Raw genomic sequence first — 23,563 nt, 5'->3', positions numbered from 1 at the left:
AAAAAGCCTAGACATCATAGTTCAAGAAATCACGAAATAAAACTTCCCAGATCTCTTAGAGCCAGAGGGGCAAACACTTGACACTTAACTAGCTGTGTGATCCTGAGTAAGTCACTTAACCCCAATTGCCTCATGAAAAAAAAAAAGAAAGGAAAAAAGAACCAGAGGGCAAAGTAGAAAAAGAAAGAACCCACTGGTCATCTCTTGAAAGAATCCTGAAAATGAAAATTCTTAAGAATATTATAGCCAAAATCCAGATTTTTTCGGTAAAAGAAAAAACATCACAAACAACCAGAAAGAATTCAAGTACTATGAGCTACAGTCAGGGTCACATATGATTTAGAAGTTACAACTATAAAAGAGTGGAGAGCTTAGAAGGCGAAAGAACAAAAGGCAAAATATCTAGTTTTACAACCAAGAAGAACTTACCCAGCAAAACTGAATATAATCCTGCTGGGGAAAATAGAACTAATTGAAATAGAGAAATTCCAATCATTTCTTACGAAAAGACAGTAGCTGCATAGAAACTCTGAAGCACAGCACAGAAGTTAAAGAGATACAAAGAAAGGTAAACATGAACAATCATAAGGAACTACAAAATTTTCATTTTCAGTGTTCCTTTAGTAGGTAACCAGTGGATTTTTCTATTTCTACTTTGCTCTCTGGTTCTAAGAGATCTGAGCAGTTTTGTATTATGATTTCTTGAACGATAATGTGTAGGTTCTTTTTTTCTTTTCCTTTGGTCATGGCTTTCAGGTAGTCCAATGATTCTTAATTTTTCTCTCAAGAGATAATCAAGGATAAACTATTTACATTCTAATATGTGGAGTTGATATATGTATCCCCCTCAGAATCCTATCCTCATCATGAGGTTAGAGAGAGATTTTAACTGCACGGAGTGGTTCTAATATGACTTGATCTTAAAAGAAGACTAGAAAAAGGAGGGAGGGGCAGCCAGGTGGAGCAGGAGGGAGGGGCAGCTGGGTGGAGCAGTGGGTAAAACTCTGGCCTTGGAGTCAGGAGGATCTGAGTTCAAATCTGGCCTCAGACACTTGATACTTCCTAGCTGTATGACCCTGGGCAAGTCACTTAACCTGATTGCCTCACCAAAATGCAAAAAAAAAAAAAAAAAAAAGGAGGGAAAGAGGAAACACAAGGGGGTTAAAGAGAGGAAAGAGGGAGTGGGAAATTGTCTCCCTAATTCAGGGTATACAAGTAGAAGTCTACACAAACAAGGAGGAATGAGTAGGGGCTGTGGCTGACACTTAAACCTCACTCTCAGCTGAACTGGTCAAAGTGGGGAAGAATACCTGCATGTACCAAACTGGGTATAGAAATATATTTCATTCAATAAGGAAATAGGAGGAAAAGGACAGAAAGGAGAAAAGGAAATAAGGGATAAGGCAGATTAAGGGAGAGATTATTCTTAAAATATATTCTAAGGATTTATAAAAATATTTATTGCAGCTCTTTTTGTGGTGGCAAAGTATTGGAAGCTGAGGAGATGCCCATTAATTGGGAAATGACTAGACAAATTACTGTATATAATTGTAATGGAATACTCTTGTGTTTAAGAAATGATAAAGTGGTTGGTTTCTGAGAAACCTGGGAAGATTTGTATGAACTGTTGCAGAGTGAAGTGAGCACAAAGAAGAGAATAACTTATACAATGACAACAATACTGTAATGTCAAACAACTATGAAAGACTTAGGAACTCTGATCAGTGTAATGATGAACCAGGATTCCAGAAGACTCATTCTACTCATCTCTTGATAAAAAGGTGATAGATTCAGAGTAGGGATTGAAACTTTTCTTTTTGACATGACCAATTCAAGGATTTGTTTTGCTTCACTCTATACATTAATAATAAAAGTTTTGTTTTTCTATCTTTTTTCAATTTGGGGAGAGGGAGAGAAGATAGATTTTTTTCTCATCAAATACCACAATTTTAAAGAATAAAAATCAGGAAACTGAGGCCCAGAGAGTTTAAGTTACTTGCCCAAGGTCACACATATAGTTAATGACTACTACTCCTAAGTCTGGCCAAGAAAGTGAATCTGACTTGCTTTAGAGTGACATAAATGAATGTATATGGTAGTAGCCCATTGAATCAATCAATAAATCAATACTACCCCACTCAAAGCAACTAACTTTTGTCACATAAGAGCATCTCCATTGAATCAGTTATTCAGAGGTATGAACTAAGTGTGAGCAAGGCCTAAGAATCTCTACTGAAACAATCACTCGAAGGCATTAGACTGGCATGAGAAGTCTTTAAAAGTTATTGGGTAAAAAATAGTGATGTACAGGAGGTGTATTTGGATTTGCTGAGGAAACATAGTCACCACATTGTAAAGACAAACAGCAGCTTTGAAAGACTTAAGAACTCTGATCAATGCAAAGACCAATCATTATTTCAGTGGGTTGATGTTGAACTGTGGCTAGCCACTTCCTTTCAGAGAAGTGATGGATTCAAGATGCATAATGAGACACACATTTAATTGACACACATTTAATTGATACATTGTGTGGGCATTTTCTTTGCTTGACTATATATATTTGTTACAAGATTTTTGTTTTCCTTTTAAATTGGGAGTAATTGAGGGGTAGAGAAAAGAAATGTTTCTTAATTTACAAATTTTGAAAAAGTGAGAAAAAAGTATATGAGCTATTACCCTTGTATCTAATTCTTATGGATCATGTGACTATAACTCACTGAATTAGGGACTTTTCCACAGTCTCATCTGTCTTGCCTTTTAATTCTTTCTTAATTAAATTTTTTGTATTATACTTTTCAAGTCTTCAAATTATTCTTCTTTATTGAGAAAACAGAAGCAAAACAGGCATTGAGTAATTTTACTTTCTCTCTATTAACATCCTCTCTCATCCCCTCCAAACACACAAGCTAATCTCTCTAGCTTTTTTCTTCTTGCCCCCAAAGTTTAAAAAAAAAATGCCCCTCCCCTCTTTAAAAGCATTTTACATAAGTTTCTGCTCTTCAAGGTTTTAGCCTTTCTGACACTGCTCAAATAGGACCATACCACCCTCAGACACTTACTAGCCATGTGACCCTGGGCAACTCACTTAACCCTGTTTGCCTCAGTTTCCTCATCTGTAAAATGAGCTGGAGAAGGAAATGGCAAACCACTTCAGTATCTTTGCCAAGAAAACCTGAAATGAGGTCATGAAGAGGCAGACATGACTGGAAAAAAAAAATGACTAACAACACCCTTTGTATTGGTCCTCGGTTAAGTACTTTCATTTCCTCTTTCATTCTTAGACTTTTAGAATCTGAGTTCATCTGTTTGCTTCCCCAGAAACTGCAGCAGTCTTTGGAATTCCCCATCTTTTCTTCTTCATCAGGATCATAGCAACTATATCCTTGTAATTTTGTTATTGGTAGCTTCACTTAAAATTTTAAGCCAATTTTCCTTTTTTTTTTTTGTATTTTTGTTTTTCTTTAGGCAATTGGGGTTAAGTGACTTGCCCAGGGTCACACAGCTAGTAAGTGTCAAGTGTTTGGTCTGAGGCCGGATTTGAATTCATGTCCTCCTGACTTCAGGGCTGTGCTCTATCCACTGCACCACCTAGCTGCCCCCAACCAATTTTCTTTTTAAAGTGTTATGTCATTGATCATAGGAACACAGACTTAAAGCTAACTCCTCAGAGTTCTTTGATCCAACTTTCTCATTTTCACAAATGTGAAAACATGCAGGGAAGTGAAGCCACTTAAATAATAGCTGTCATTTGAATCCAGGTCTTTTGACTGAAAATCAAATTATGGAATCATCCTCACCTTTTTTCTTTTTTTAAATTTTATTTTTCCATTCAATTTTTTTTTCAGTTCCAGGGAATTATATCTATTTAAAAAACAAACTTGTTAAAATCCTCACTCCTAAAGTCTAGGATACACATCAGACTATGCCCAGTTTTCCTTTCATATGTCATGAACTCAAAGATTATATGGTCACTGCCTATCAAGATTTTTATAATTTCTACTTTACCTGTCTGATTTTCCTTGTGATATTAGGTTCAGAATAGCAGTTCTTGATATGGTTTTCTCTGCTTTCTGAAAGATGAAATTATCAGAAAGACAGAAACGTATTAAGTTTTCTACTTTTATCAGAAAGAGTACTCTAGCAGATGTTCTAATAATCGACATCCCCCATCACAACTTTGTCCTGTTTCTCTAGTAGTGTTATGAATTGCTGCTAACTCCTAATCCATTTCTTCTATCTAGCTATTGTAGAGATGAGGAAACTGAGGCTTGGAGGATGGAAGTGACTAAATTGTATGGTATACTGGAAAGAGCATTGGACTGAGAAGCAGAAGACTTGGGTTTGAGAACCAGCTTTGCCTTTTACTTGTCATAGGACCTTGGACAATTTATTTAACCTCCCTGAGGCCATTTTTTTTTCAGGATTTTAATTATAGTTTTTTGTTATTCTGAACTTGACAAACATGAACAAATCTGATAATTTCCATATACAAAGGAGAATAGATTTTAAAAAAGACTGCAGATAAAAGGTGAATCTCTATTGTGATTAGCTTTTAAGGCATAAATTCAGCACATTAGTTCCAAAGCTATTTTGACTTTAGGGTCTCTCCTTCTGAACTTCTGTTTTCTTCTTTGCTTCACACAAAGTTTTCTTGATTCTCTTTTCTTACCTTTTTTTTTTTTTTTGGCAGGGGGGCAGGGAATATCATTATTAGTAGCTCCACTCTCCTCCCTCCCTCCTGCACCCCTGAGAAAGCCCTCCATTCTATCATATAAACAAAGCCAAGCAAAACAAATTTCCATGTTGGCCAGATATTAAAATCTATGTTTCAATTTGTACCTAAGTGACATTGGATCACTTACCTAGAGCTGGAAGGGACTTTAGAGGCCATCTCAATGATGAGCAAACCGGCTCAGGGAGGTTAAGCAATTTACCCAGGATTACATAATAGATAGTATATGTCAGATGAGGGATTAAAACCAAAGTCCTTACCACAATGTCACAATGTGGGCTGTTGATTGCAAAGGAAGGATATGGAAGGACTCTACTGTGAGGACAAAGGTATTGTGGACTGGGATCCACGAAGAGGGTTATATCCCACCAAAGGGTTATAAAGATCAGTGCATTATGAAGACCAGATTGAACCAGCCAGCCTTTAAGCATCAAGGTTCTCTAACTCCGGGCATTTTCTCTGCTGGTTCCCAATGACTGGAATGCTCTCCCTCCTCAACTTCACCTACTGACTTGCCTGGCTTCCTTTAAGTCCCAATTCAAATCCCATTTTTTATTAGAAGCCTTTCCCTGTCCCTCTGAATTCTAGTGACTTATCTCTTCATTATTTCCTATTGATCCTGTATAAGGGCAGCTAGATGGCAAAAAAGTAGAACCCTGGGCCTGGAGTCAAGAAGAATCATCTTCCTGAGTTCAAATCTGGCCTCAGACACTTACTAGTTATTTGACCTTGAGCAAGGCACTGAACCCTGTTTGCCTCAGTTCTTCATCTTCATCCTGTATCTTTGCCAAGAAAACCCCAAATGGAGTCACAGAGAGCTGGACTTGACTGTAGAATAACAAATTTATCCTGTATATGCCTTGCTTTGTATATATGTGGTTGCTTGTTGTCTACCTCATTAGATTATGAGCTCCTTGAGGGCAGGGACTGTCTTTTGTCTCTTTCTTAGCATAGTGCCTGGCACATTGTAGGTACTCAATAAATGTTGATTGATTGTTTGGAGGCAGGGGAACCACTTCTTGATTTCTGCTTACCTCAGATTGGTTTACAATCCATGTTTCTGGAATCACGATGAGGAAACTTGACTCAGCTTTTGCATCGTCTACTTGGCATTTTGGAAATCTTGTTGATCTTTTCAGATTATACTCTTCGACCTTTTGAAGAAATCTATTCCCTGTCTTCTTCCTTGAAGCTTTTACTTACCTTTCTGACCAGACCCATGACCATTGCAAGTTTTTAACCTTGCCCCAGTCCCTGGGGTCTCTGACACCCCACCATATCTGCCCTAGTTTTGATCGACAGTTTCATGCTTCACATTACAAAAGGTGGGCCTTACCTCACTTAAATTGTCATATAGACACATTTTAAAAATTAAATATTTGGCTAATTAATTTATTTTTTCAGGATTTAAATTTTGTGCTATTCTAAACTTGGTGAACATCAACAAACAACATTTCCAGATACAAAGAGAATAGAATGTGAGACCATGAATTTCTATTATATATAGCTTGGTGGTTTTTAAAAAAATATGTAATAGATTCAACACAGTTTTCCACTCCTGTTCATCATCTCTCTGTCAAGAGAAGGGAAGCAGCTTCATCCTCAATCCTCTGGAGTTGTGGTTGGCCACGGCACAGATCACAGTGCTTAGGTCTTTAAAGAGTTGTTTTTCTTTATAATGTTGTGATCATTGCGTACATTGTTCTCCTGTTTCTATTCCTTTTATTCCACATTAGTTCACACATATCTTCTCAGTGTTCTCTGAATCCCTTTTTTGTTCAGTCATTTTTCAGTCCCGTCTGACTCTTTGTGACCCCATTTGGGGTTTTCTTGGCAGAGATCCTGGAGTGGTTTGCCATTTCCTTCTCCAAGAGAGATGTACAAACTGGCATAATGACTCATGCCCTCCAACATGATTATCTCTCCAAGACAGTTTTAGGTAACATTGATAGGTATCTTGAATGAGAAAAAGATCACAAAACACAAAATGATTTAATAATGATAATAATCATAAACATACATGCACATAAATGTGATTACGTATGATTATACAATCTTAGAAACAAAGACTATTAACAGAAAAATAGAGAGATAAAGAGGAAGAAATACATCACCAATCCCAGGAAGCACCAACTCCTGAACATCTGGGTGGGGGAGTCCTGTATCACAGCCGTCAAGGTCTTGGTTGGGAAAGTCCCTATGGCAGAGTGTCCTCTCTGAGGGAGACTCCCAAAGTCACTTTCCCAAGAAAGATGATGTTGGCATGCCCACATTGCTTGGCTTACCTTTCCAATCTTCTTACACTTTACTCCTTTCTACTAGTACCACATGATGCAGTGACATTTCCCTCCTTGCTGTTGCTCACACAAAATACTCTATGTCTTAACTCTGTGCATTTTTTTTGCTTGTTTTGTTTTGGTGAGGCAATTGGGGTTAAGTAATTTGCCCAGGGTCACACAGCTAGTAAGTGTCGAGTGTCTGGTCTGAGGCCAGATTTGAACTCAGGTCTTCCTGATGCCAGGCCCAGTGCTCTATCCACTGTGCCACCTAGCTGCCCCGACTTTATACATTTTCACTGAATGTCTTCCATGCCTGGAATGCTCTCACTCTTGGTCTCTGCCTCCTAAGTTGGTTTTCTTCAAACCTCAGATAAAATTGTATCTTCTGCATGAATATGTGGTCTCCCTAATTAGATTGTGAATTTTTGCCTTTCTTTGTATCCCCAGTGCTTAACATAGTTTCTGGCACACAGAAGGTACTTAATGAGTGCCTACTGACTTGCTGACACAGAACAGCTGGAACTGTGATGTCTATTAGGTACTACTCACCCCAGGAATCAGTCTATGTTTATTATGTTTACCTATGTTTAACTAGCGTCATGGCAGGCTCTGGTGCTATTTACACTGGTTGCCACTGAATCCTCCTCTCCTCCTCATAGGACACTGCAAAAAGCAGGTTTCAAAATGGAGACTGATTTTACAGGTAGGGTTTCTTCATCTGATCCTTTGAGTTTGTGTTCCTTCCTCTTAGTCATAGACTTAGGCACCGCACAAAGGAAATGTGTTGTACCTTTGTGTTCCTGGAAAAGCAGGTTGGGTGGGGAGAACAAGAGATAAGAGGAAGGGAAGCCTTCCAGATGACCAGAAAAAGTTTGTAAAAGGGGCAAGAAATTACTTGAACTGCTCAGGTTGTTAAGGGTAGTGGCTAAAACTGAATGCTGGTCATTGGATTAGGTTAATATCAGGCTGTTGTCTAAGAGGACAATTGTAAGGCACTATCCCCAACCCTTGTCTCCACAAGTAAAGAAGTACACCTGGTTAAACTGTCTCATTTTCCACCCTTATTCCTGGGTTCAGAGATAGGTTAAGGTGATTCTTAAGGTTATAGTGCTTTTTTTCTTTTTTTTAACTTCCCGTGAGTATTCTTGATACAACTTGTCTTCTTGATGCTGGGTTCTGAGTCATTTATGGCAGAGGATATGGCTTGTACATAATCCCCAAACCTGTTATTGCTCACTTTTCCCACTATCTTACCTTACTGCAAATGTTAAGTTACCCAGATCCAAATGATCTGGATATCCCTGGATACCATTTCCAGTTTCAAATGGATCATGTAACCAAGACCTGGGTGACCCTTGTGTAACAGGGATATACATAGATAGATCTGAAATGTCCCACTCCATGTTTTTAAGGAAACTGGGGTTCTACTTTTGTAGGAAGAAGGAAGATGGCCATGCCTAAGTGATTATTCTCTCATTCTTCTGTCTTCAGGGGGGATATTGGGCTTGAGATTCCACGATTTTCACAACAATTTTTTGAAGTCCAGGGAAATGATTCTTTTTTTTTTGTTATTTCAGGATAAAAGTCACTTTCCCTGGTCATTCTAGTGGGTTGAGGGAAGTAGTTCCATTTTAGAACTGGAGAACAACAGCTAGTTTACTTTCATCAAGTTTATTTCCATCTCCTATCAAACAACGATCACATAAATGATCATCATGGATACTAATTAACATATTTATCAAAACAAGTTATTAAAACAGTAATGGGGAAGCCATGTAGAATACCCAAGAGTTAGGGAGGCTTTGGTACATCACAGGGGGATGAAATCTTAGTTCGACTGGGGAGAGAATTCTCTCATCCAGTGAATCCAATGTTAGCACTCTTTGAGGATGGAGGTCCTGGGAATCAAAGTAGATATTGGGGTGCCAGTTTTTCCCCACATGCCTGTGGTTATGGAGGTTCTTCTGTTACCATTCGAAGTTCATGACTTCTCCTCTTGCCCTATATCTTTCTTTGCTCTCCTTCCCTCTCAAAAATCTCTTATCCAAACAGGAGAGACTACATAGATGAAGCAGTCACAGGCTTGTCCTTTAACGGGTAGGGCTATATACACAAATGCTACTACGGATACCAGAGCAACAGGGGGCAAAAAGAACCAAATGGGAAAATCAGCAAATACCAGGCCTATTTAGTGTCACAATAGCTAACATTTATAGAAATGTTTAAAGTTTTGCAAAGAGCTTTATATACATTATGCTATCTATGCCTTTACAACAATCATGTATGTGAGTTAAGTACAACAGGTATTATATTTTAAAGATGTAGAAACTGAGGCACAGAGTGATTAAATTTCTTGTGTAGGGTCACATATCTAATAAGTGGCAGCAGAATTCAATTAGTTCTATATCTGAAATCCAGTGCCCTTTGAGCAATGCCATGCTGCCTTAGCTCAAACATTATATTTTTGATTATGAATATTTAAGTATCTGTCTCCCCTATTTGATTATCAGTTCCTTGAGGGCACAGACTGTATCTTCCTTTTCTTTGCAGTTCTCTCAGGGCCTAACCCAGGATTCTTGCACAGAGTAAATGTTTACAGCAGGGCTAGCCTGCCACAAAATAAAGAAGCAAGAAAACTCTTTCTTTGACAGTGTTCTCCACACAGTCTAAGATGCCTATGGACCTCATGCAACCCTCAGATGTTTAGCTCCCCTAAGGAGACCCTACACTTAGGACAACCTTTTCCCAGCAGGATACCATTTTCCAGAACTTTCCTGCTTTCAAAACTGTCCACCTACACATACCTGCCCAATATTCCTTCCCCCCAGGGAACGACGTTTGGCACTTCCAAATGACAATAAGCTAATATGAAAAGGTGAGACTTGTTAACGTGTTGATGTGGGAGGGCTTTTCTGCAGATAATGCCTTAAGCCAAAGTAGCTACTCTTGGTTAAAATTTCTGTCCAGACAGGAGGAGAAGATACTATTGTAGCAGGTCAAGAAGGGGAGAGAGACTGGTAGGGAGAGAATAAAATAATAGAAGTAGGGTTAGAAGGAAATTTAGAGATAATTTAGTCCAACTCCTTTATTTTAGAGGTAAGACACTGTAATTCAAGAGATTTGTCAGAAGTGATTTTTCAGAGACTCGAAGGAGCTGGAATTAGAACCCAGGTTTTCTACCTCCAAATTCAGTACTATGGATTGCACTGTACTATGTCATGAGGAAAGTAGGTTTCCAGTAATCATTGTGCTCTAAGCCCAAAAAGGAAATGACTCATCGTTTCTCTAATCTAACAAAATGAACTCAATTCAACAAAACTGTATTAAGCAACTATATGTATAAAGCACCATGAGAGGAGACACCCTGTTTTCCAGAGCTAAGGACCAGCAAGTAAGCTGTGCCCTGAGCTTGGCATAACAACAATCCTTTGCGCTCACCTTCTGGACCTGATGGTCCCTGAGCTTGGGCGAGCACCAACAGGCCCAGACATTGTTACTACACAACCTTGCCGCGCTGTTGCTGTTGTGCCTCACTACTGTTGCTACACTACACAGTCTGACTCTTTTTCTAGCCACAAATATATAAATCAAGGTTCAGCCACACTAAAGCGGATCCCCCTACTAGGAGCAGGGCTCTGGCACATCTGTCTAATCTGCCTCCTTGCTTACAAGTCATTTCCCTCACTTTGAAATTAAACTTCTCTTTGATTCCTGACTCTCCTGTCTCTAGTCTGCTCTGTTTGGCTTCAGCCATCCACAGGCTAGAGGCTGGTTTGGTCCAGTTAACAGTGCCAAAAGTTATAAAACTGAAAAAGAAATAGTCTCTGCCCTTAAGAAGGTTGCATTCAATTGGACAGGCTTACTTTCCTTTGCTCAAATTATTTCCGCTGCTTGGAATGCCATTACCCCATCTCTACCTAAATCCTACTCATCCTTAAAGGGCCAATTTGGATCCCATCTCATTCAAAAACCCATACCTGAGGGGCAACTAGGTGGCGCAGTGGATGACTAGAGAATGATTGGCCTTGGAATCAGGAGGACCTGAGTTCAAATGTGACTTCAGACACATAACACTCACTAGCTGTGTGACTCTGGGCAAGTCACTTAACCCCAACTGCCTCACCAAAACAAACAAAGAAACAAACAAAATTATACTAGATTCCTCTCCCCAGGGATCTCTCATTTCTTTCCAAAGAATACTGCATCTGGGGTCATCTCCAGTCGTCCTGATCTATAACCTGTCACTGGACCTAGATGGCTCTGGAGGAGACAGTGAGGCTGGTGACTTTACACAGCCCTCCCTCACTTAAACCCAATTCACTTGCAAGTCATGGCATCACCTTTCTGAAGTCATGGTCCTCTTTGAGAAAGAAGGACAAACAACAACTTTGCCTAAACCTCCTGTCAGTTATCAGAATCATGTTTGTATTCTAGGTTGTTATTTGAGTATATCTTTTCACATACTGCTCCCCCAAACCTTTCTACCAAGATTGTGAACTTCTTGAGAGCAGGGACTATGTGTTACACATCTCTGGAACAGGCAGTCACCTTGTTAAACCTTGTTAAAATTGTATCTTGTTCTGGTCTCCCTGACCACCTTCCCTCCCCCTATTCCCTGATGTCTAGTCAGTATAGTAAGCACCCAATATAAAGGAGCAATAGCAGGAAATACGATTGCAAAGGGGAACCTGAAAGTCATGTACAAACTGTCCCAAAGATCAAAGAGCATAATTTATAAATTGTATCATATATTGACCAAAGTTCACATACTGGTAATATTTGCTGAATCACGGGAAGTCATCTCGGTGCTACATCAAGGTTTCTGGTCCTATGGTATGTAAATTCCAGACAAAATCCAGACCTCCACAGTTCCAGAGCAGTAGAACATTAAAAATATACCAGTAACTTCGAGACGTAACTTTGAAGTTTTACGAATAACTTTGAGATGATTTGGATATGTTAATGAACGAAACCCCAAGGTAGCACATATAGGAGTTACCCTACAAAAATGAGACCTCAAACTCCTGTCTGACCCCCTTCCTAACCCAACATTCTTCCAGGTCCATGCTGCCTAGTGCTCTCAGGTCTAATCCATGGTTAAGTGAGTGATACACTTTGCCTCTCCCCATATCTGTCTTCTGCCCCAACCTACCTTTCTTTACCACCTCATCCCCTGTTCCCATGCCTGCTGTCTGCCTCTGTACCACTTTTTGCTACTTATCCCTTTCTTTCTGTGCCTTTTGTCCCCAAACCTTCTGTGTTTAATGAAAGTATGATTGCCATCTGGTTTCCCACTGCCAACAGTGGTCTTTTCCAGCGAATACCCAAAGGACTGCCCATATCTTCTACTATAGGAGGGGAGATAGATACCATTACATTGCTCCTTTAACAGAAGAGTTACCTCAAGGTTGAAAACTACTCTTCCTGGCATGAAATGAATTCTAGGAGGATAGGAAAAGGAGTTAGTCAGGGGCAGTGTGTGATCTCATCTTGCCCAGCCCATCATGAGTCACTCTCTTGGGATTCATTCTTCAGAAGGGTATGTCACTTCTTAGAGGATGAGGAAATCTCTTCGCTGCTGCATTTCAAGTGACTGGTCCCCAGTTCTCTTGCAGAAATGACTTTCAGACCAAGAAATCATTTGGACCAAGCAGCAGGAAACTGGGATGAAGAGACAGGCCTTCCTTACAAGGGTCAGCATTCAACTCAATCATTCAGTAAACATTTCTTAATTTACAACTATGTAGAAAGCACTGTGCAAGACATGAAATATAAAGATGAATGAGACAAGTTCTAGTCCTCAAAGAGTTTACAATCTGGGAATTCAGGGATGGAGGAAGTGGAGGACTTGTGTTATTGATAAATATAATTTAAATTCCAATAGGATAAGATAGAAAATAATGAGATCAGATGAAAGAAAGTCACTTTCAGCCACAAAGAGCTTTCTCTTAGGTACAATGGGGAGCTCCATGGAGACCCATATCTGATAGGAGGAGATATAACCCTTTCACTAAGGGAGACACTTATTTGATGGAGAAGACAGGATATGTAAGCACATATTCATATTCACATGAAATAATCTCAGATTATAGACAAAAATATTGACCCCAAATGATAAACTGAAGGAAATGAATTCAGATATAAACTCAGGGGTCAAGGGAAATTCCGAGGTAAGTGTAATTCTCCACATGTCAGTCACTACACAAAACTTTCCTTCCAAGAATTCAAAGTTTGGATGTGGTGAAAGGAGAATTGTACTTCTAGTTCAATGTTGTAGCCATCTCTAATCCCCTTCAGAAGCGGAAAAGAGACAAATTGGCTGGATTTAGAGTCAGATTCTTATTCCATCTCCTTCAAGTCCCTGACAAATCACTTCATTTCTCTGGGCTTCATTTTCTCCACATGAAAACATAGTGGAGTTTGAATAGAAATTTCTGAGGCCATGTCCAACTCTAACCATCTGTGAATCTGTAGAGGAGTAGGTTCCTGTTTTATCACAGGGACTCAGGAAGGCAGTGCCAGAGAGGTTTTTATTTGCGTAAATATTGCAGCCTCCATAGAGTCTTGGAGTCAGAAGCCCTGGGTTGGATTACTGCACCCTAAGAAAGGACGGATAGGAAGAACTAAAATGAGCATTGGAAGACATGTCAATAGATGTAGAGTGAAGTAAGCAAAACCAGAAAAATGATCTATATGTCACAGTGGGTCTGGTGAACTGGTTCAGCATATTCAGGAGGGGCAGTCTCCATGTGGAAAAGACTGTGGAACTTGATTCTGGATAGGCATGGGAACATGTAATGGTAGGCCCTTGCTCCCTGATTTAGAGCATGTTGCATTCTGGAATGGGTCCACTAATCTTATGGTTTGGCAGTGAATCTGGAACTAGGGTATCTTTCAAAGGCACTAACCAGAAAAAATGACTCTCTTGGAGGCTGGTCCTCATTCCTCATTCCTACCCGGCTGTAAGAAAGCAGGCAGTAAGCTTTCAGTAGGGAAGGGGAAGGGAACAAAGATTTATTAAGCTCTTACCATGCACCAGATTCTGTACCTCGCTTTGGAAATATTATCTCATTTACTCCTCACAACAACCCTGGGAGGTAGATTCTATTCTAGTCCCCATTTTACGGTTGAGGAAACTGAGGCAGAAAGTAGTTAGGTAATTTTCCCAGGATCACACTGCTAGCATCTGAGGCCAGATGTGAACTTGGGTCTTCTTGACTCCAGAGACAGTGCTCTAAACATTGGGTGACCTAGCTGGGGAGGAAGGCCTCAGGTCTTTGCCATCTGACCCGTGAGCATACTGCCCTGTTGGTGCTTTTGTCTCTCTTGTCTCTTGTCTTTACTGCATGTAGGTGAGCGAGACTGGAGATGTTTATGACATTGAGCTTCAAAAGGTCAGGAGAGAAAGCCAAGAGATATCTGGGAGCTGGAGTCCATACTAGGATTTGCCAGAAGACAGATGGGAAGAAGGGATTGATGGGATGCTAATGATGAACCCCTAAAAGGCCCTGAACTCTCCCACGTGGCCCAGGTTGCTGGCTTTCACCTGGGGCACCTGACCGTTTCCAGTTAATAATCCTTTGAACTGCCCTTTCATTGTGGCCCTCAATGTCTGTATCTGGTTCCATCCCAGACAACCACTCCTTAATTCCATCTAGGCCCCTTCTCTGTAATCTCCCAGTCACCCCAAGCTATATTGACCACACTATAAAAAAGGTCAGTCTCTACCAAACTGCTCTGATTCCTTAAGATTCTGGCCCACATGGTCACAATAGCACAGGTTCTTAAAAGGCCCACATGCTTCTACTGGAGAAACAATAAACTTTGTCTCTGACTTTAAAGAAGGCTTGAGTTGAATTCTTTTGAGGCAGGACCTGTGCCTTTTGCCCTTGAATTTTGGGGTTCCCAGAACCCCTAGACCTCAATAGGATGACCTAAGCAACCTTCTTGGATCAGTCAACCAGTAACAGAGATGTGGCCTCATTCACATATGCTGTGCAACATTTGGAAATGAACTTGGTGGGGTCAATAATATGTAGAAACTCTTCTAAGTCCATTTTCCACAGAGACAGGGGTGGTATAGTGTACTGTGTAGGTGTTGGAAAATAGAGTGTTTGTTCTTGCTGTATCTTTGTAAAAGATAATTTATGTTAATTGGTTAAATAGAGCTGAGGAGCTAATCACTGCCAGCTAATATCTGGAGAGATAACACACTGGTAGGGGCTTGAGCTGACACCATTAGAGAAGAATCATCCCCAACCTGTAAATTGTACCTAGAATTCTTGGGGGTGGGGTGCTGCCTCACTCTGGAAGATTGAGATCAAAGTACTGCCTCATGCACAAAACAAATAGTAAATGGAAAGAACAAACAAAGGGAAACTGGGCACAATGTTATTATGATGACCAAGCCTGGCCAAAAGAAAAGTTGTGAAAATACCTCCCCTCCCTTCTTTTTGTTTTTTTAGTGAGGCACTTGGGGTTAAGTGACTTGCCCAAGGTCACACAGCTAGTACGTGTAAAGTGTCAAGTCCGAGGTCGCATTTGAACTCAGCTCCTCCTGACTTCAGGGCCAATGTGCTATCCACTGTGCCACCTAGCTGCCCCCTCCCTCCCTTCTTTACAGAGGTGGAGGACTACGGATATAGAACATTGCACATACAATTCAACACAGTTAATATGATAGTTGGTTCTGTAGTTGGTTGAGTTGAATGTTTGTTTACTTATGCTTTGCATTTTAGTAGCTCTAGATCTGAGATGAGAAGCAGTACAAAAGCGGTTTTGTTATTCAATCTCTTAGTTACCCCCAAGGTAGAAAAGTCTCTATTCTCCATAGATAGAGGAATTTCCTCACCAATGAATGGTTCCTTCCTTAAAATCAAGAAATCAGGGGCAGCTAGGTGGCGCAGTGTACAGAGCACCGGCCCTGGATTCAGGAGGACCTGAGATCAAATTTGACCTCTGACACATAACACTAGCTGTGTGACCCTGGGCAAGTCACTTAACCCCATTGCCTAGCCAAAACAAAACAAAACCAACCAAACAAAAAAAAAACCCCAAGAAATCAGAGGTCTGAATCAAAAATCAACAAACTTAACTGCTTACCTCACTAGGTTACAGGTGAGGGAAGTGGTTAACCTGAAAGCATAAAATGAGTTAAGACTTTGTAAGGGAGTTTGATCAGGGCAAATTCTCCAGGCAACTTGAATGATCAAGCCCCCATATACTCTGATAACTCTGTAATCTAACGTACAGAGACACTCCCTCCAACATTCATGTTCTCACAAAAATTCTCCACAAGAGCTCTACTTAACATTCTAGGCTCTTTCTTCCAGTTCTTTTGACCTTTGTCAGATGCCTGTGGATCACATGTGAGTTATAATTATTGCTTGATTTGTTAATAGGACCAGGAAGTTGTACACATGAAGAATGTACTCTCATTACAGCAGGGGTGGGACTTTTGGTCTTGCATAACTGGAATGCTTGTAATTGCAGCTGGTTACCTACCCTTCAGCCTTTAATTTGGAAAGTTCACAACCTCTTATCAATAGTTTGGAACAAGGAGCTCTATTGTTAAGGATTAGAAACTGCAGTTTCCCTCCATCTCCTCCATGAAAATACGGTAAAATTCCATACCCTAAAAGAGTAGTTTATTTCTATTTAGATGTAGCAATAGAAGCAGAACAAAACTATAATTACTTATGTATAGGTACAATCACAATTTAATAATATGCTATGAAGAGTGAAATTTTCTGAAATATATGTCCCTTATTTCTCATTTTTCTGTATTTCAACTTAGGCAACTATCCACTTTGCTTATGCTACTCCTGTTTCTACTCTCACCTAATTCATTACCTTAGAACCTTCTGAGTAAGGAAATCCAATTAAAAAAAACCCTACCCCATTTAGTAAGCAGCTCCTATATGCAAGGCATTGTGCTAGAGGTTTGAGATACAAAGATGGAAAATGATTGAGAACTTGCCATGAATAAGCTTGAAGTCTAATGGGATGAAAGAAATGACATGAACACAAATAAATGTGATATAATGTAGGTTATACTAGGGGTAGAGGACAGCCAGGTAAAGCGTCATGAGCAATTTACAGAAGGAAAGATTATTTTCATCTGTGGTGAGGGATAGAGGAAGAGCATATCAAGGAAAATTTCAAGGAGGAGGTGGTTTCTGAGTTGGGCCTTGAGACAAAGGAAGAATTTAAATAGAAACAGGTAAAAGGAGGAATCTGTTCTAAGCATAGGGGATATCATGAGCAAAAACACTGACACCAGAGGGAGCAGACTAGAATATATATTAACAAGGGTTATGAGGTAAGTAAAGCTGGAGAGGTAGGTTGGAGCCAGATTGTGGAAGGCCTGGAATGCCAGGGTAGGGAGTAAAACATTGTCATGTTGGCAAAACGGTTCTACTGAAGATTTTTCAAGTAGTGATATGATCACAGCAACAATCAGGAAGATTACTCAGACAGCAGAGTTAAAAACGGATTGGAGGGGGCAGCTCACTGGTGCAGTAGATAGAGCACCAGCCCTGGAGGCACTCAGACACTGAGCTGTGTGACCCTGGGCAAATCACTTAACCCCAATTGCCTAGCAAAAAAAAAAAAAAGAATGGATTAGAGCTCTTGACTCCAGAAGACCAAAGGTGATCTACTAACTTTCTCTCAGCAGACTAACTTGGACTGTAGGTGTGGCTATGTGGAGGCATATATTATCAGATATGATTAATGTTTTGCTTAAATATGCTTCTTTGTTATATGGGAGGGTTCTATGGGAATGGGGTCATGGAGGAGTGACATAGAAATAAAAATAAATCATCAATAAAACGTTTTTTTCTTTTTTAGAAAAAAGAAAGATGTTAAAAAAACAAAAACAAAAGCAGGACAATTTCCCCGACACAGTATGATCAAAGATTTAGATTTAAGGAGGAGACTGTGGAGGGCATTGAGCTCAACCAATTCATTGTCCAGATGAAGAATCTCAGGCACAGCGAGATGAAGTGACTTGCCCAAGGTTATTTAAGTGGTGTCATAGACAGGACTTGAACGCAGGTCCTCTCACTCGGGAGCCACACACTCTTTCCTCTATACCACACTTTTGATACGTTCATGTACTGGGACAAGTGGACAAGTCTAAGATATTTACGCCTAATTTTCATCAACATGGATACATCCATGTCTGATATGATGATGATGTTTTTGATTCTTCAATATCATTCTAGTCAGGTTATTCCTCTTCATTTTACAAATAAGGAAACTGAGGCTCAAAGTACTTAATAATAAGCATTTAATCTCTAGTAAGCATCCATCCATTAGCAGAAGTTAAATAACTAGTTCCTTGTCACATGGCTATTGTCAGAGATAGTCTTTGTTTTTGGTGAGGCAATTGGGATTAAGTGACTTGCCCAGGGTCACACAGCTAGTTAAGTGCCAAGTGACTGAGGCTGGATTTGAACTCAGGTCTTCATGACTCCAAGGCCGGAGCTTTATCCACTGCACCACCTAGCTGCCCCCCAGAAACAGTCTTTGAACCGCGGTTTTCCGAACTCTAAGATGATACTTAGTTTTGGACACACAGAGTTTGTGGAAATGCAGGCGAAGATACCCTGCAGGCAGCTGTAAATACAGGACTGGAGCTCTGGGGAGGGTTGGAGGTGGATGTGCAGATCTGGGAAAACCCCTTAACCTCACACACAGGTCACCACCGAAGTTCACCAAACACCCGGTATTCTTTATTAACTCTTAAGCATTTATCACCTTGCCTTGTGTCGTAGGACATCTGTATATCTTACTAGACTATACACTTCTTGAGGGCAAGGAGTGGTTTTTTTTAACTTTGCTTTCTCCGGCATTCAGCACAGAACCAGCACATAATAAGCGCTAAACTCATGTTTTTAACTGGAATTAAAGACACCAACTCGCTTCAATAAATCCTACTGTTTACCTACAACGCCCCAGGCTAGGGAGGGGAGAGATTATGTCATCGTCAGCTCCTCCCATTGGTTGGGGGAGGGCCTGGAGCGCGGCGCGATGACGAAGGACGCCGGAGGGGAGGAGAGCGAAGGGAGGAGGAGGAGGGAAGGAAGCGCACAATATGGCGGCGGCGGTGGCGGCTGGGCCCGGGGAGGGCAGAGCCGGAGGCGGCGCCGCTCTCTCTCCCTAGGGGCTGCTGTAAGGGCTGCGGGGACCGAGCCAGAGCCTTCGGCCGGCCGGCCGGCGGCGATACCTTTGAAGTCTCGACAGCGGCGGCGGCGCTCGGGTGAGTGGCCGTCAGGCTCCGGGGCCTCCCCTCTCCTGGGGAGATCGACCTGGGCAGAGGAGGAGGAAGGGGAGGGCGGAGGGACGTGGGCTGAGGGCGGGGTGAGGGGCGCGAGCGGGGGGGGCGCGAGCTGAGGGGCGGGGCGCGGGGCTCGGGGGCACGGGGTGAGCGGCGCCAGACCCTGCGGCTCGAGCGGAGGGGCGGGGTGAGGGCTCCAGGCCCTTCCTGGCCTCCGGGCTGGACCGGTGAGGTTTGAGGGGTTGGGGAGGGCGGAGAGGCGCGGGGGGGGGGGGGAGGAGGAAGGGGAAAGGGGCCGTGGGCAGGGGGTCCGCGGTGAAGGATGGGGACGACTGAGAAGGTTTTGGGGAGGGAGGAAAGGGAGGAGACACTGCTCGGGGTCAAGTGTCGGTTGGGGGGGCCTGGAGTGGGGGGACAGCGGGGAAGGGAGAAGGAAGGAAGAAGGGGTTGTAGGGAGAAGGGAGGTGGGCTGGGATGAAATTAGGGGAGACTGGGGTGTGGAAGAGTGAACCAGGATCGAGGGAGGTCCTCGAGGGGGAGGCCCAGGACTCTTGTAATGAGGAGGGAGGTAGAGGGGAGGTAGAGGGTAGGAGGAGGCAGTAAGTTCACGGTAAGATTTGGGATAATGTTCCCTATTGTCTTTTTCCTAATATCATACCCATATCTCTCGATCTCCGTCTGACCTGTCTGCTTGCTTGTCTGTCTCTTGTAACTTAGAATAGCTTTCCTCCAAATGAGGCAGAAGAGGAATTTAGAATCTCAGTTGTGGGTATTGAGGGTCAGATTCCATTTCCTGGAGGACTGATTCCTAAACTTTCTGGTGTTGCCACACACTTGTTTGGAGGACATCTAAAATTTTGCTTAGGCATACAAATCGATTTAGAAAATTAAAAAGCCTTAGGGTTTTGAAATTTCTTTTTTGGAAACAGCAAGATAATTGGGGGTACTCCTGGGTGTTATAAAACCAGGACTGGAAATCATTGGTTAAATTCTTAAATTTATTTTATTATTGGTCTGTCACTCATTTATAAGCTTTGCTTTTCCCCCCTTCCCCCATCTGTCCTCTCGATGGTATTTCTGTTCATTATTATCTCTTCAGATTTGGTCATAAAGGAAAAGTCAAATATATCTCTTCAGATTTGTTAAAATTGAGGTTAGAGTCTTTAGTAGCCACTACCTTTTAAGTTTTCTGAATTGAGATTGTTAAATCCCAACCTAGTTGACTGGAAAAATCTATTATATATTATTTAAAGTTAAAGAATATGAAATGTCCCACAGAATTTAAAAGGTGTCTGTTAACTCATTAAGCTATTGCTCATTTCCTTTAAAGAAATTTCATGAAGTGACAGCTTATAGCTAAAAGCTATTTCATATTATTAATAAGATCCCCTACTCATAAAAAGATAGGGGTGTTTTTAAAGTTTCTACTTCTTGTTGATTTAGCATTTCTCTGTCTTATAGGGTGTCTTGGTGCAGTTTTAGCCTTTAAAAGCTTAAAACTTCAAGATTTTTGGAATACCCTGTGTAGTAGATTTGCAAATAATCTGATGCTATTCCATGGGATTTGGAAATGTACAGTGTCATTTTTACAAATGGGGGAGCTGGGGCAGAGAGATTTAAAGATGAGAATAATTCAAGTGCTTCCTGAATTTCAGTTCTATTTAGTCCAAAACTTGTTACACCTCAATATTATACCTTTTTATTTGCCAGAAGTATTTTTCTCTGATTTTAACCCTTGTTTTGAAGGAGACCATGGCAACATGCATAGTGTTAGATTTATGGGAAGGTTATTTTGGACAGAATTATCATTTTCAACTTGTCCTTCAGTTGGCCCCTGTTCTTGTGCTTTTTTTTGTTTTGTTTTTGTTTTGTTTTTGTTTTTGTTTTATCCTTTTAATTTCTGAGGCAAAGTGTTTATGAAGATCTTTGGAGATTTCCATTCATTGGTTAGATCTTAGTCTAATAATATATTTTCATTACAATGAGAGAAAGTGACATTCTACTCACTGAACCTGATTGTAGATGGCATTAGAAGTTTTTATTTTCCTGTTACATTATTACTTGTTTTTGTTTTCCTGTTAACAAGGTTGCTTTTAGTAGTTATTTGAGCAGTATTGAGAAATCACTTTGAATATGAACTTTGTCTTCTAAGCGATAATGTAGAGTAAGTCACAGAAAGTGTTTTATACTCTATTCTAAATAGTACTTTGATATGAGGGGAAAATTTGGATGTAAGATTATGAAAATGGGGAATTTCGAATCATAGAAGCTAACACTTTGAGAGTGGTAGAAATTTGTCTTAATAAGCTTTTGTACATAAAACATGTAAGATACTTTTTTTTTTATTTGTTTTTTTTTAGTTTCACTTTAAAATGTCTGGGATATTCGTAATATTTGGCACATCTTTATGTGATAATAGTATTCATCACCAACTGGGACATACTTTATTAACCCAGTTTGTAGATTGGAGTTTATAGAAGTTTGTGCTTCTGGCTTATAGAATCACTCAAAAGTACATGGAATATTTGTAAAATCTTTATACACTGCAGGTAGTTTTCCTACTCTTTGAATATAGAAGTTAGAAGTTAAGGGAGGGTTAAGACATTTAACTTTTTTTTTTTTTTTTTGGTGAGGCAATCAGGGTTAAGTGATTTGCCCAGGGTCACACAACTAGTAAGTGTCAAGTGTCTGAGGCCAGATTTGTAATTTAATTAACCTTATAAATCACCTAATTAGTCCCCTCTAATTTTAAAGGTGAGGAAACTAAGGCCCAACAAGATTGTGATTTAACCAAAGTCTTACAGTTGGTTAGTGTCTTGTATCTTTTCCAAATGTGGGATATCCCCTATAAACAGGATCCTTAGAAAGAAACAGTCTTAAAAATGATTTTTAGTTATCTTTCTTTTGTATACTTTTGTATTAACATTTCATATTGAGTGCTTTATCTCTGTATGTTACAGTTTCTTGTGTCTCTCGTTTGTGACAGTTTATTTGTAATGACAAAATGGTCAAAATAAAGGCTAAGAAGTGGCAGTTGCTATTAGTAAATGGTATTGTTGACTATGTTGAAGGCTCTAAAGTTTTGGAATCTAATGTTTTAATATTAGAGAAGCTACTAATTATAAAGAAATTTTCATGAGCACAATTACTTGAATTCTTATTCCAGGTAAGAAATCAGCCTTTCGTTGCCATATAATTTGATTAAAATTTATAGTATAGTAATAAATTATATTAATGTAATATATTAATACAGATTTATTAAGATACTTGTGGTTTGCCACTGCTATAATAGCTTTGAATGAGTCGAATAAATTTGTCAAAATTTATTAAAAATTCAGATATATTATGACATGTTTTGGAATTAGTCTAGAATAGTGGTCTCCACACTATTTTTATCGCATCCCTAATAGCAAAAAGTATTTATGCGTGTACCCACAATGTGTGTGCTTTTACCTTTTTTTAATAAATTGTATATACTATTGTACTAATAATTACATACATGCTAAAGTTAGGTTATTGTAATAATAATTATGTACATTCTAAAGTTTACACAAAAATAGAGATTAAAAAAGGATGAGTTAAAATGAACTGATATTTCTTCCTAGATTCAATAGGGAGCAGCTTAAATTTATTAAGTAGAGTAGTGACATGATCAGACCTTTTCTTCAGGAAAATCACTTTGGCAACTGTGTGGAAAATGGATTGGAGAAGGAAGAGACTTAAGGCAGAGAGACTATATAGGAGGCATTTGCAATCCTAATTCTGTTAAGAAGTAGTGAGGACCAAACCTGGGACATTGATTGTGTGAGTAGTGAGATAGATTTATCCATTGATTGGGTATGTGGGGTGAGGAAGAGTAAGAATTTGAATATGACACCAAAGATGATAACAACCTGGATTGGAAGGTTGTCAGTGGTCTTGACAGAAATAGGGAAGTTGAGAAGAGGGGTGAGGTAAGGGAGAAAGATAATGTAAAAGAATTGTTGTTGCAAATTGCAACCCATCCATGTGCCTGCTCATCCTGTGCAACTTGTTTGTTCCAGGGCAGATGAAAAGAGAGAAGATGGGACTCTTATCAAGAGCCAGTTAGCTAGCCCTCAGAGGGGTGCTTGTCACAACTAGGAGATCTGAGGGACAGGAATGGGGTGTGGGATTGGAGGGAATTTCCCTAATGGCACCTGAGTAGTAGGACTGTCTCCTTCACTGAGGCAATTCAGTGCAGTTTGAAGAAGGTTGAAAAGTTGTACTACCCATCTTTCCATTCTCCAA

The 23,563-nt window shown here is 40.2% G+C and overlaps 1 protein-coding gene and 1 long non-coding RNA gene across 4 annotated transcripts in view; one reads left to right on the top strand and one right to left on the bottom strand.

The window, feature by feature from the left end:
• LOC114025683 overlaps positions 1 to 19,326 on the bottom strand; it is a 69,970-nt gene extending 50,644 nt beyond the window's left edge. Inside the window, exon 1 of the long non-coding RNA XR_003567061.1 lies at positions 19,244 to 19,326. This is a non-coding gene — a long non-coding RNA (uncharacterized LOC114025683). The remainder of the gene's footprint in view (positions 1 to 19,243) is intronic.
• The window catches only part of LOC114025682 (ubiquitin-associated protein 1), a 56,156-nt gene continuing 51,625 nt past the window's right edge, over positions 19,033 to 23,563 (top strand). The window contains exon 1 of one of the 3 annotated variants that reach the window (XM_027839155.1): positions 19,033 to 19,276. In XM_027839155.1, the coding sequence (XP_027694956.1) occupies positions 19,048 to 19,276 (229 nt within the window). In that variant the 5' untranslated portion in view covers positions 19,033 to 19,047. Of the gene's footprint in view, positions 19,277 to 19,460; positions 19,522 to 23,563 lie in introns of those variants that run through there. The other 2 variants (XM_027839152.1, XM_027839153.1) reach the window with 2 other exon arrangements.

Source organism: Vombatus ursinus, unplaced genomic scaffold, assembly GCF_900497805.2.
Source record: "Vombatus ursinus unplaced genomic scaffold, bare-nosed wombat genome assembly UNPS02014832.1, whole genome shotgun sequence".
Taxonomy (NCBI): Eukaryota; Metazoa; Chordata; class Mammalia; order Diprotodontia; family Vombatidae; genus Vombatus; species Vombatus ursinus.
This window is presented reverse-complemented; position numbering and strand designations above follow the sequence as displayed.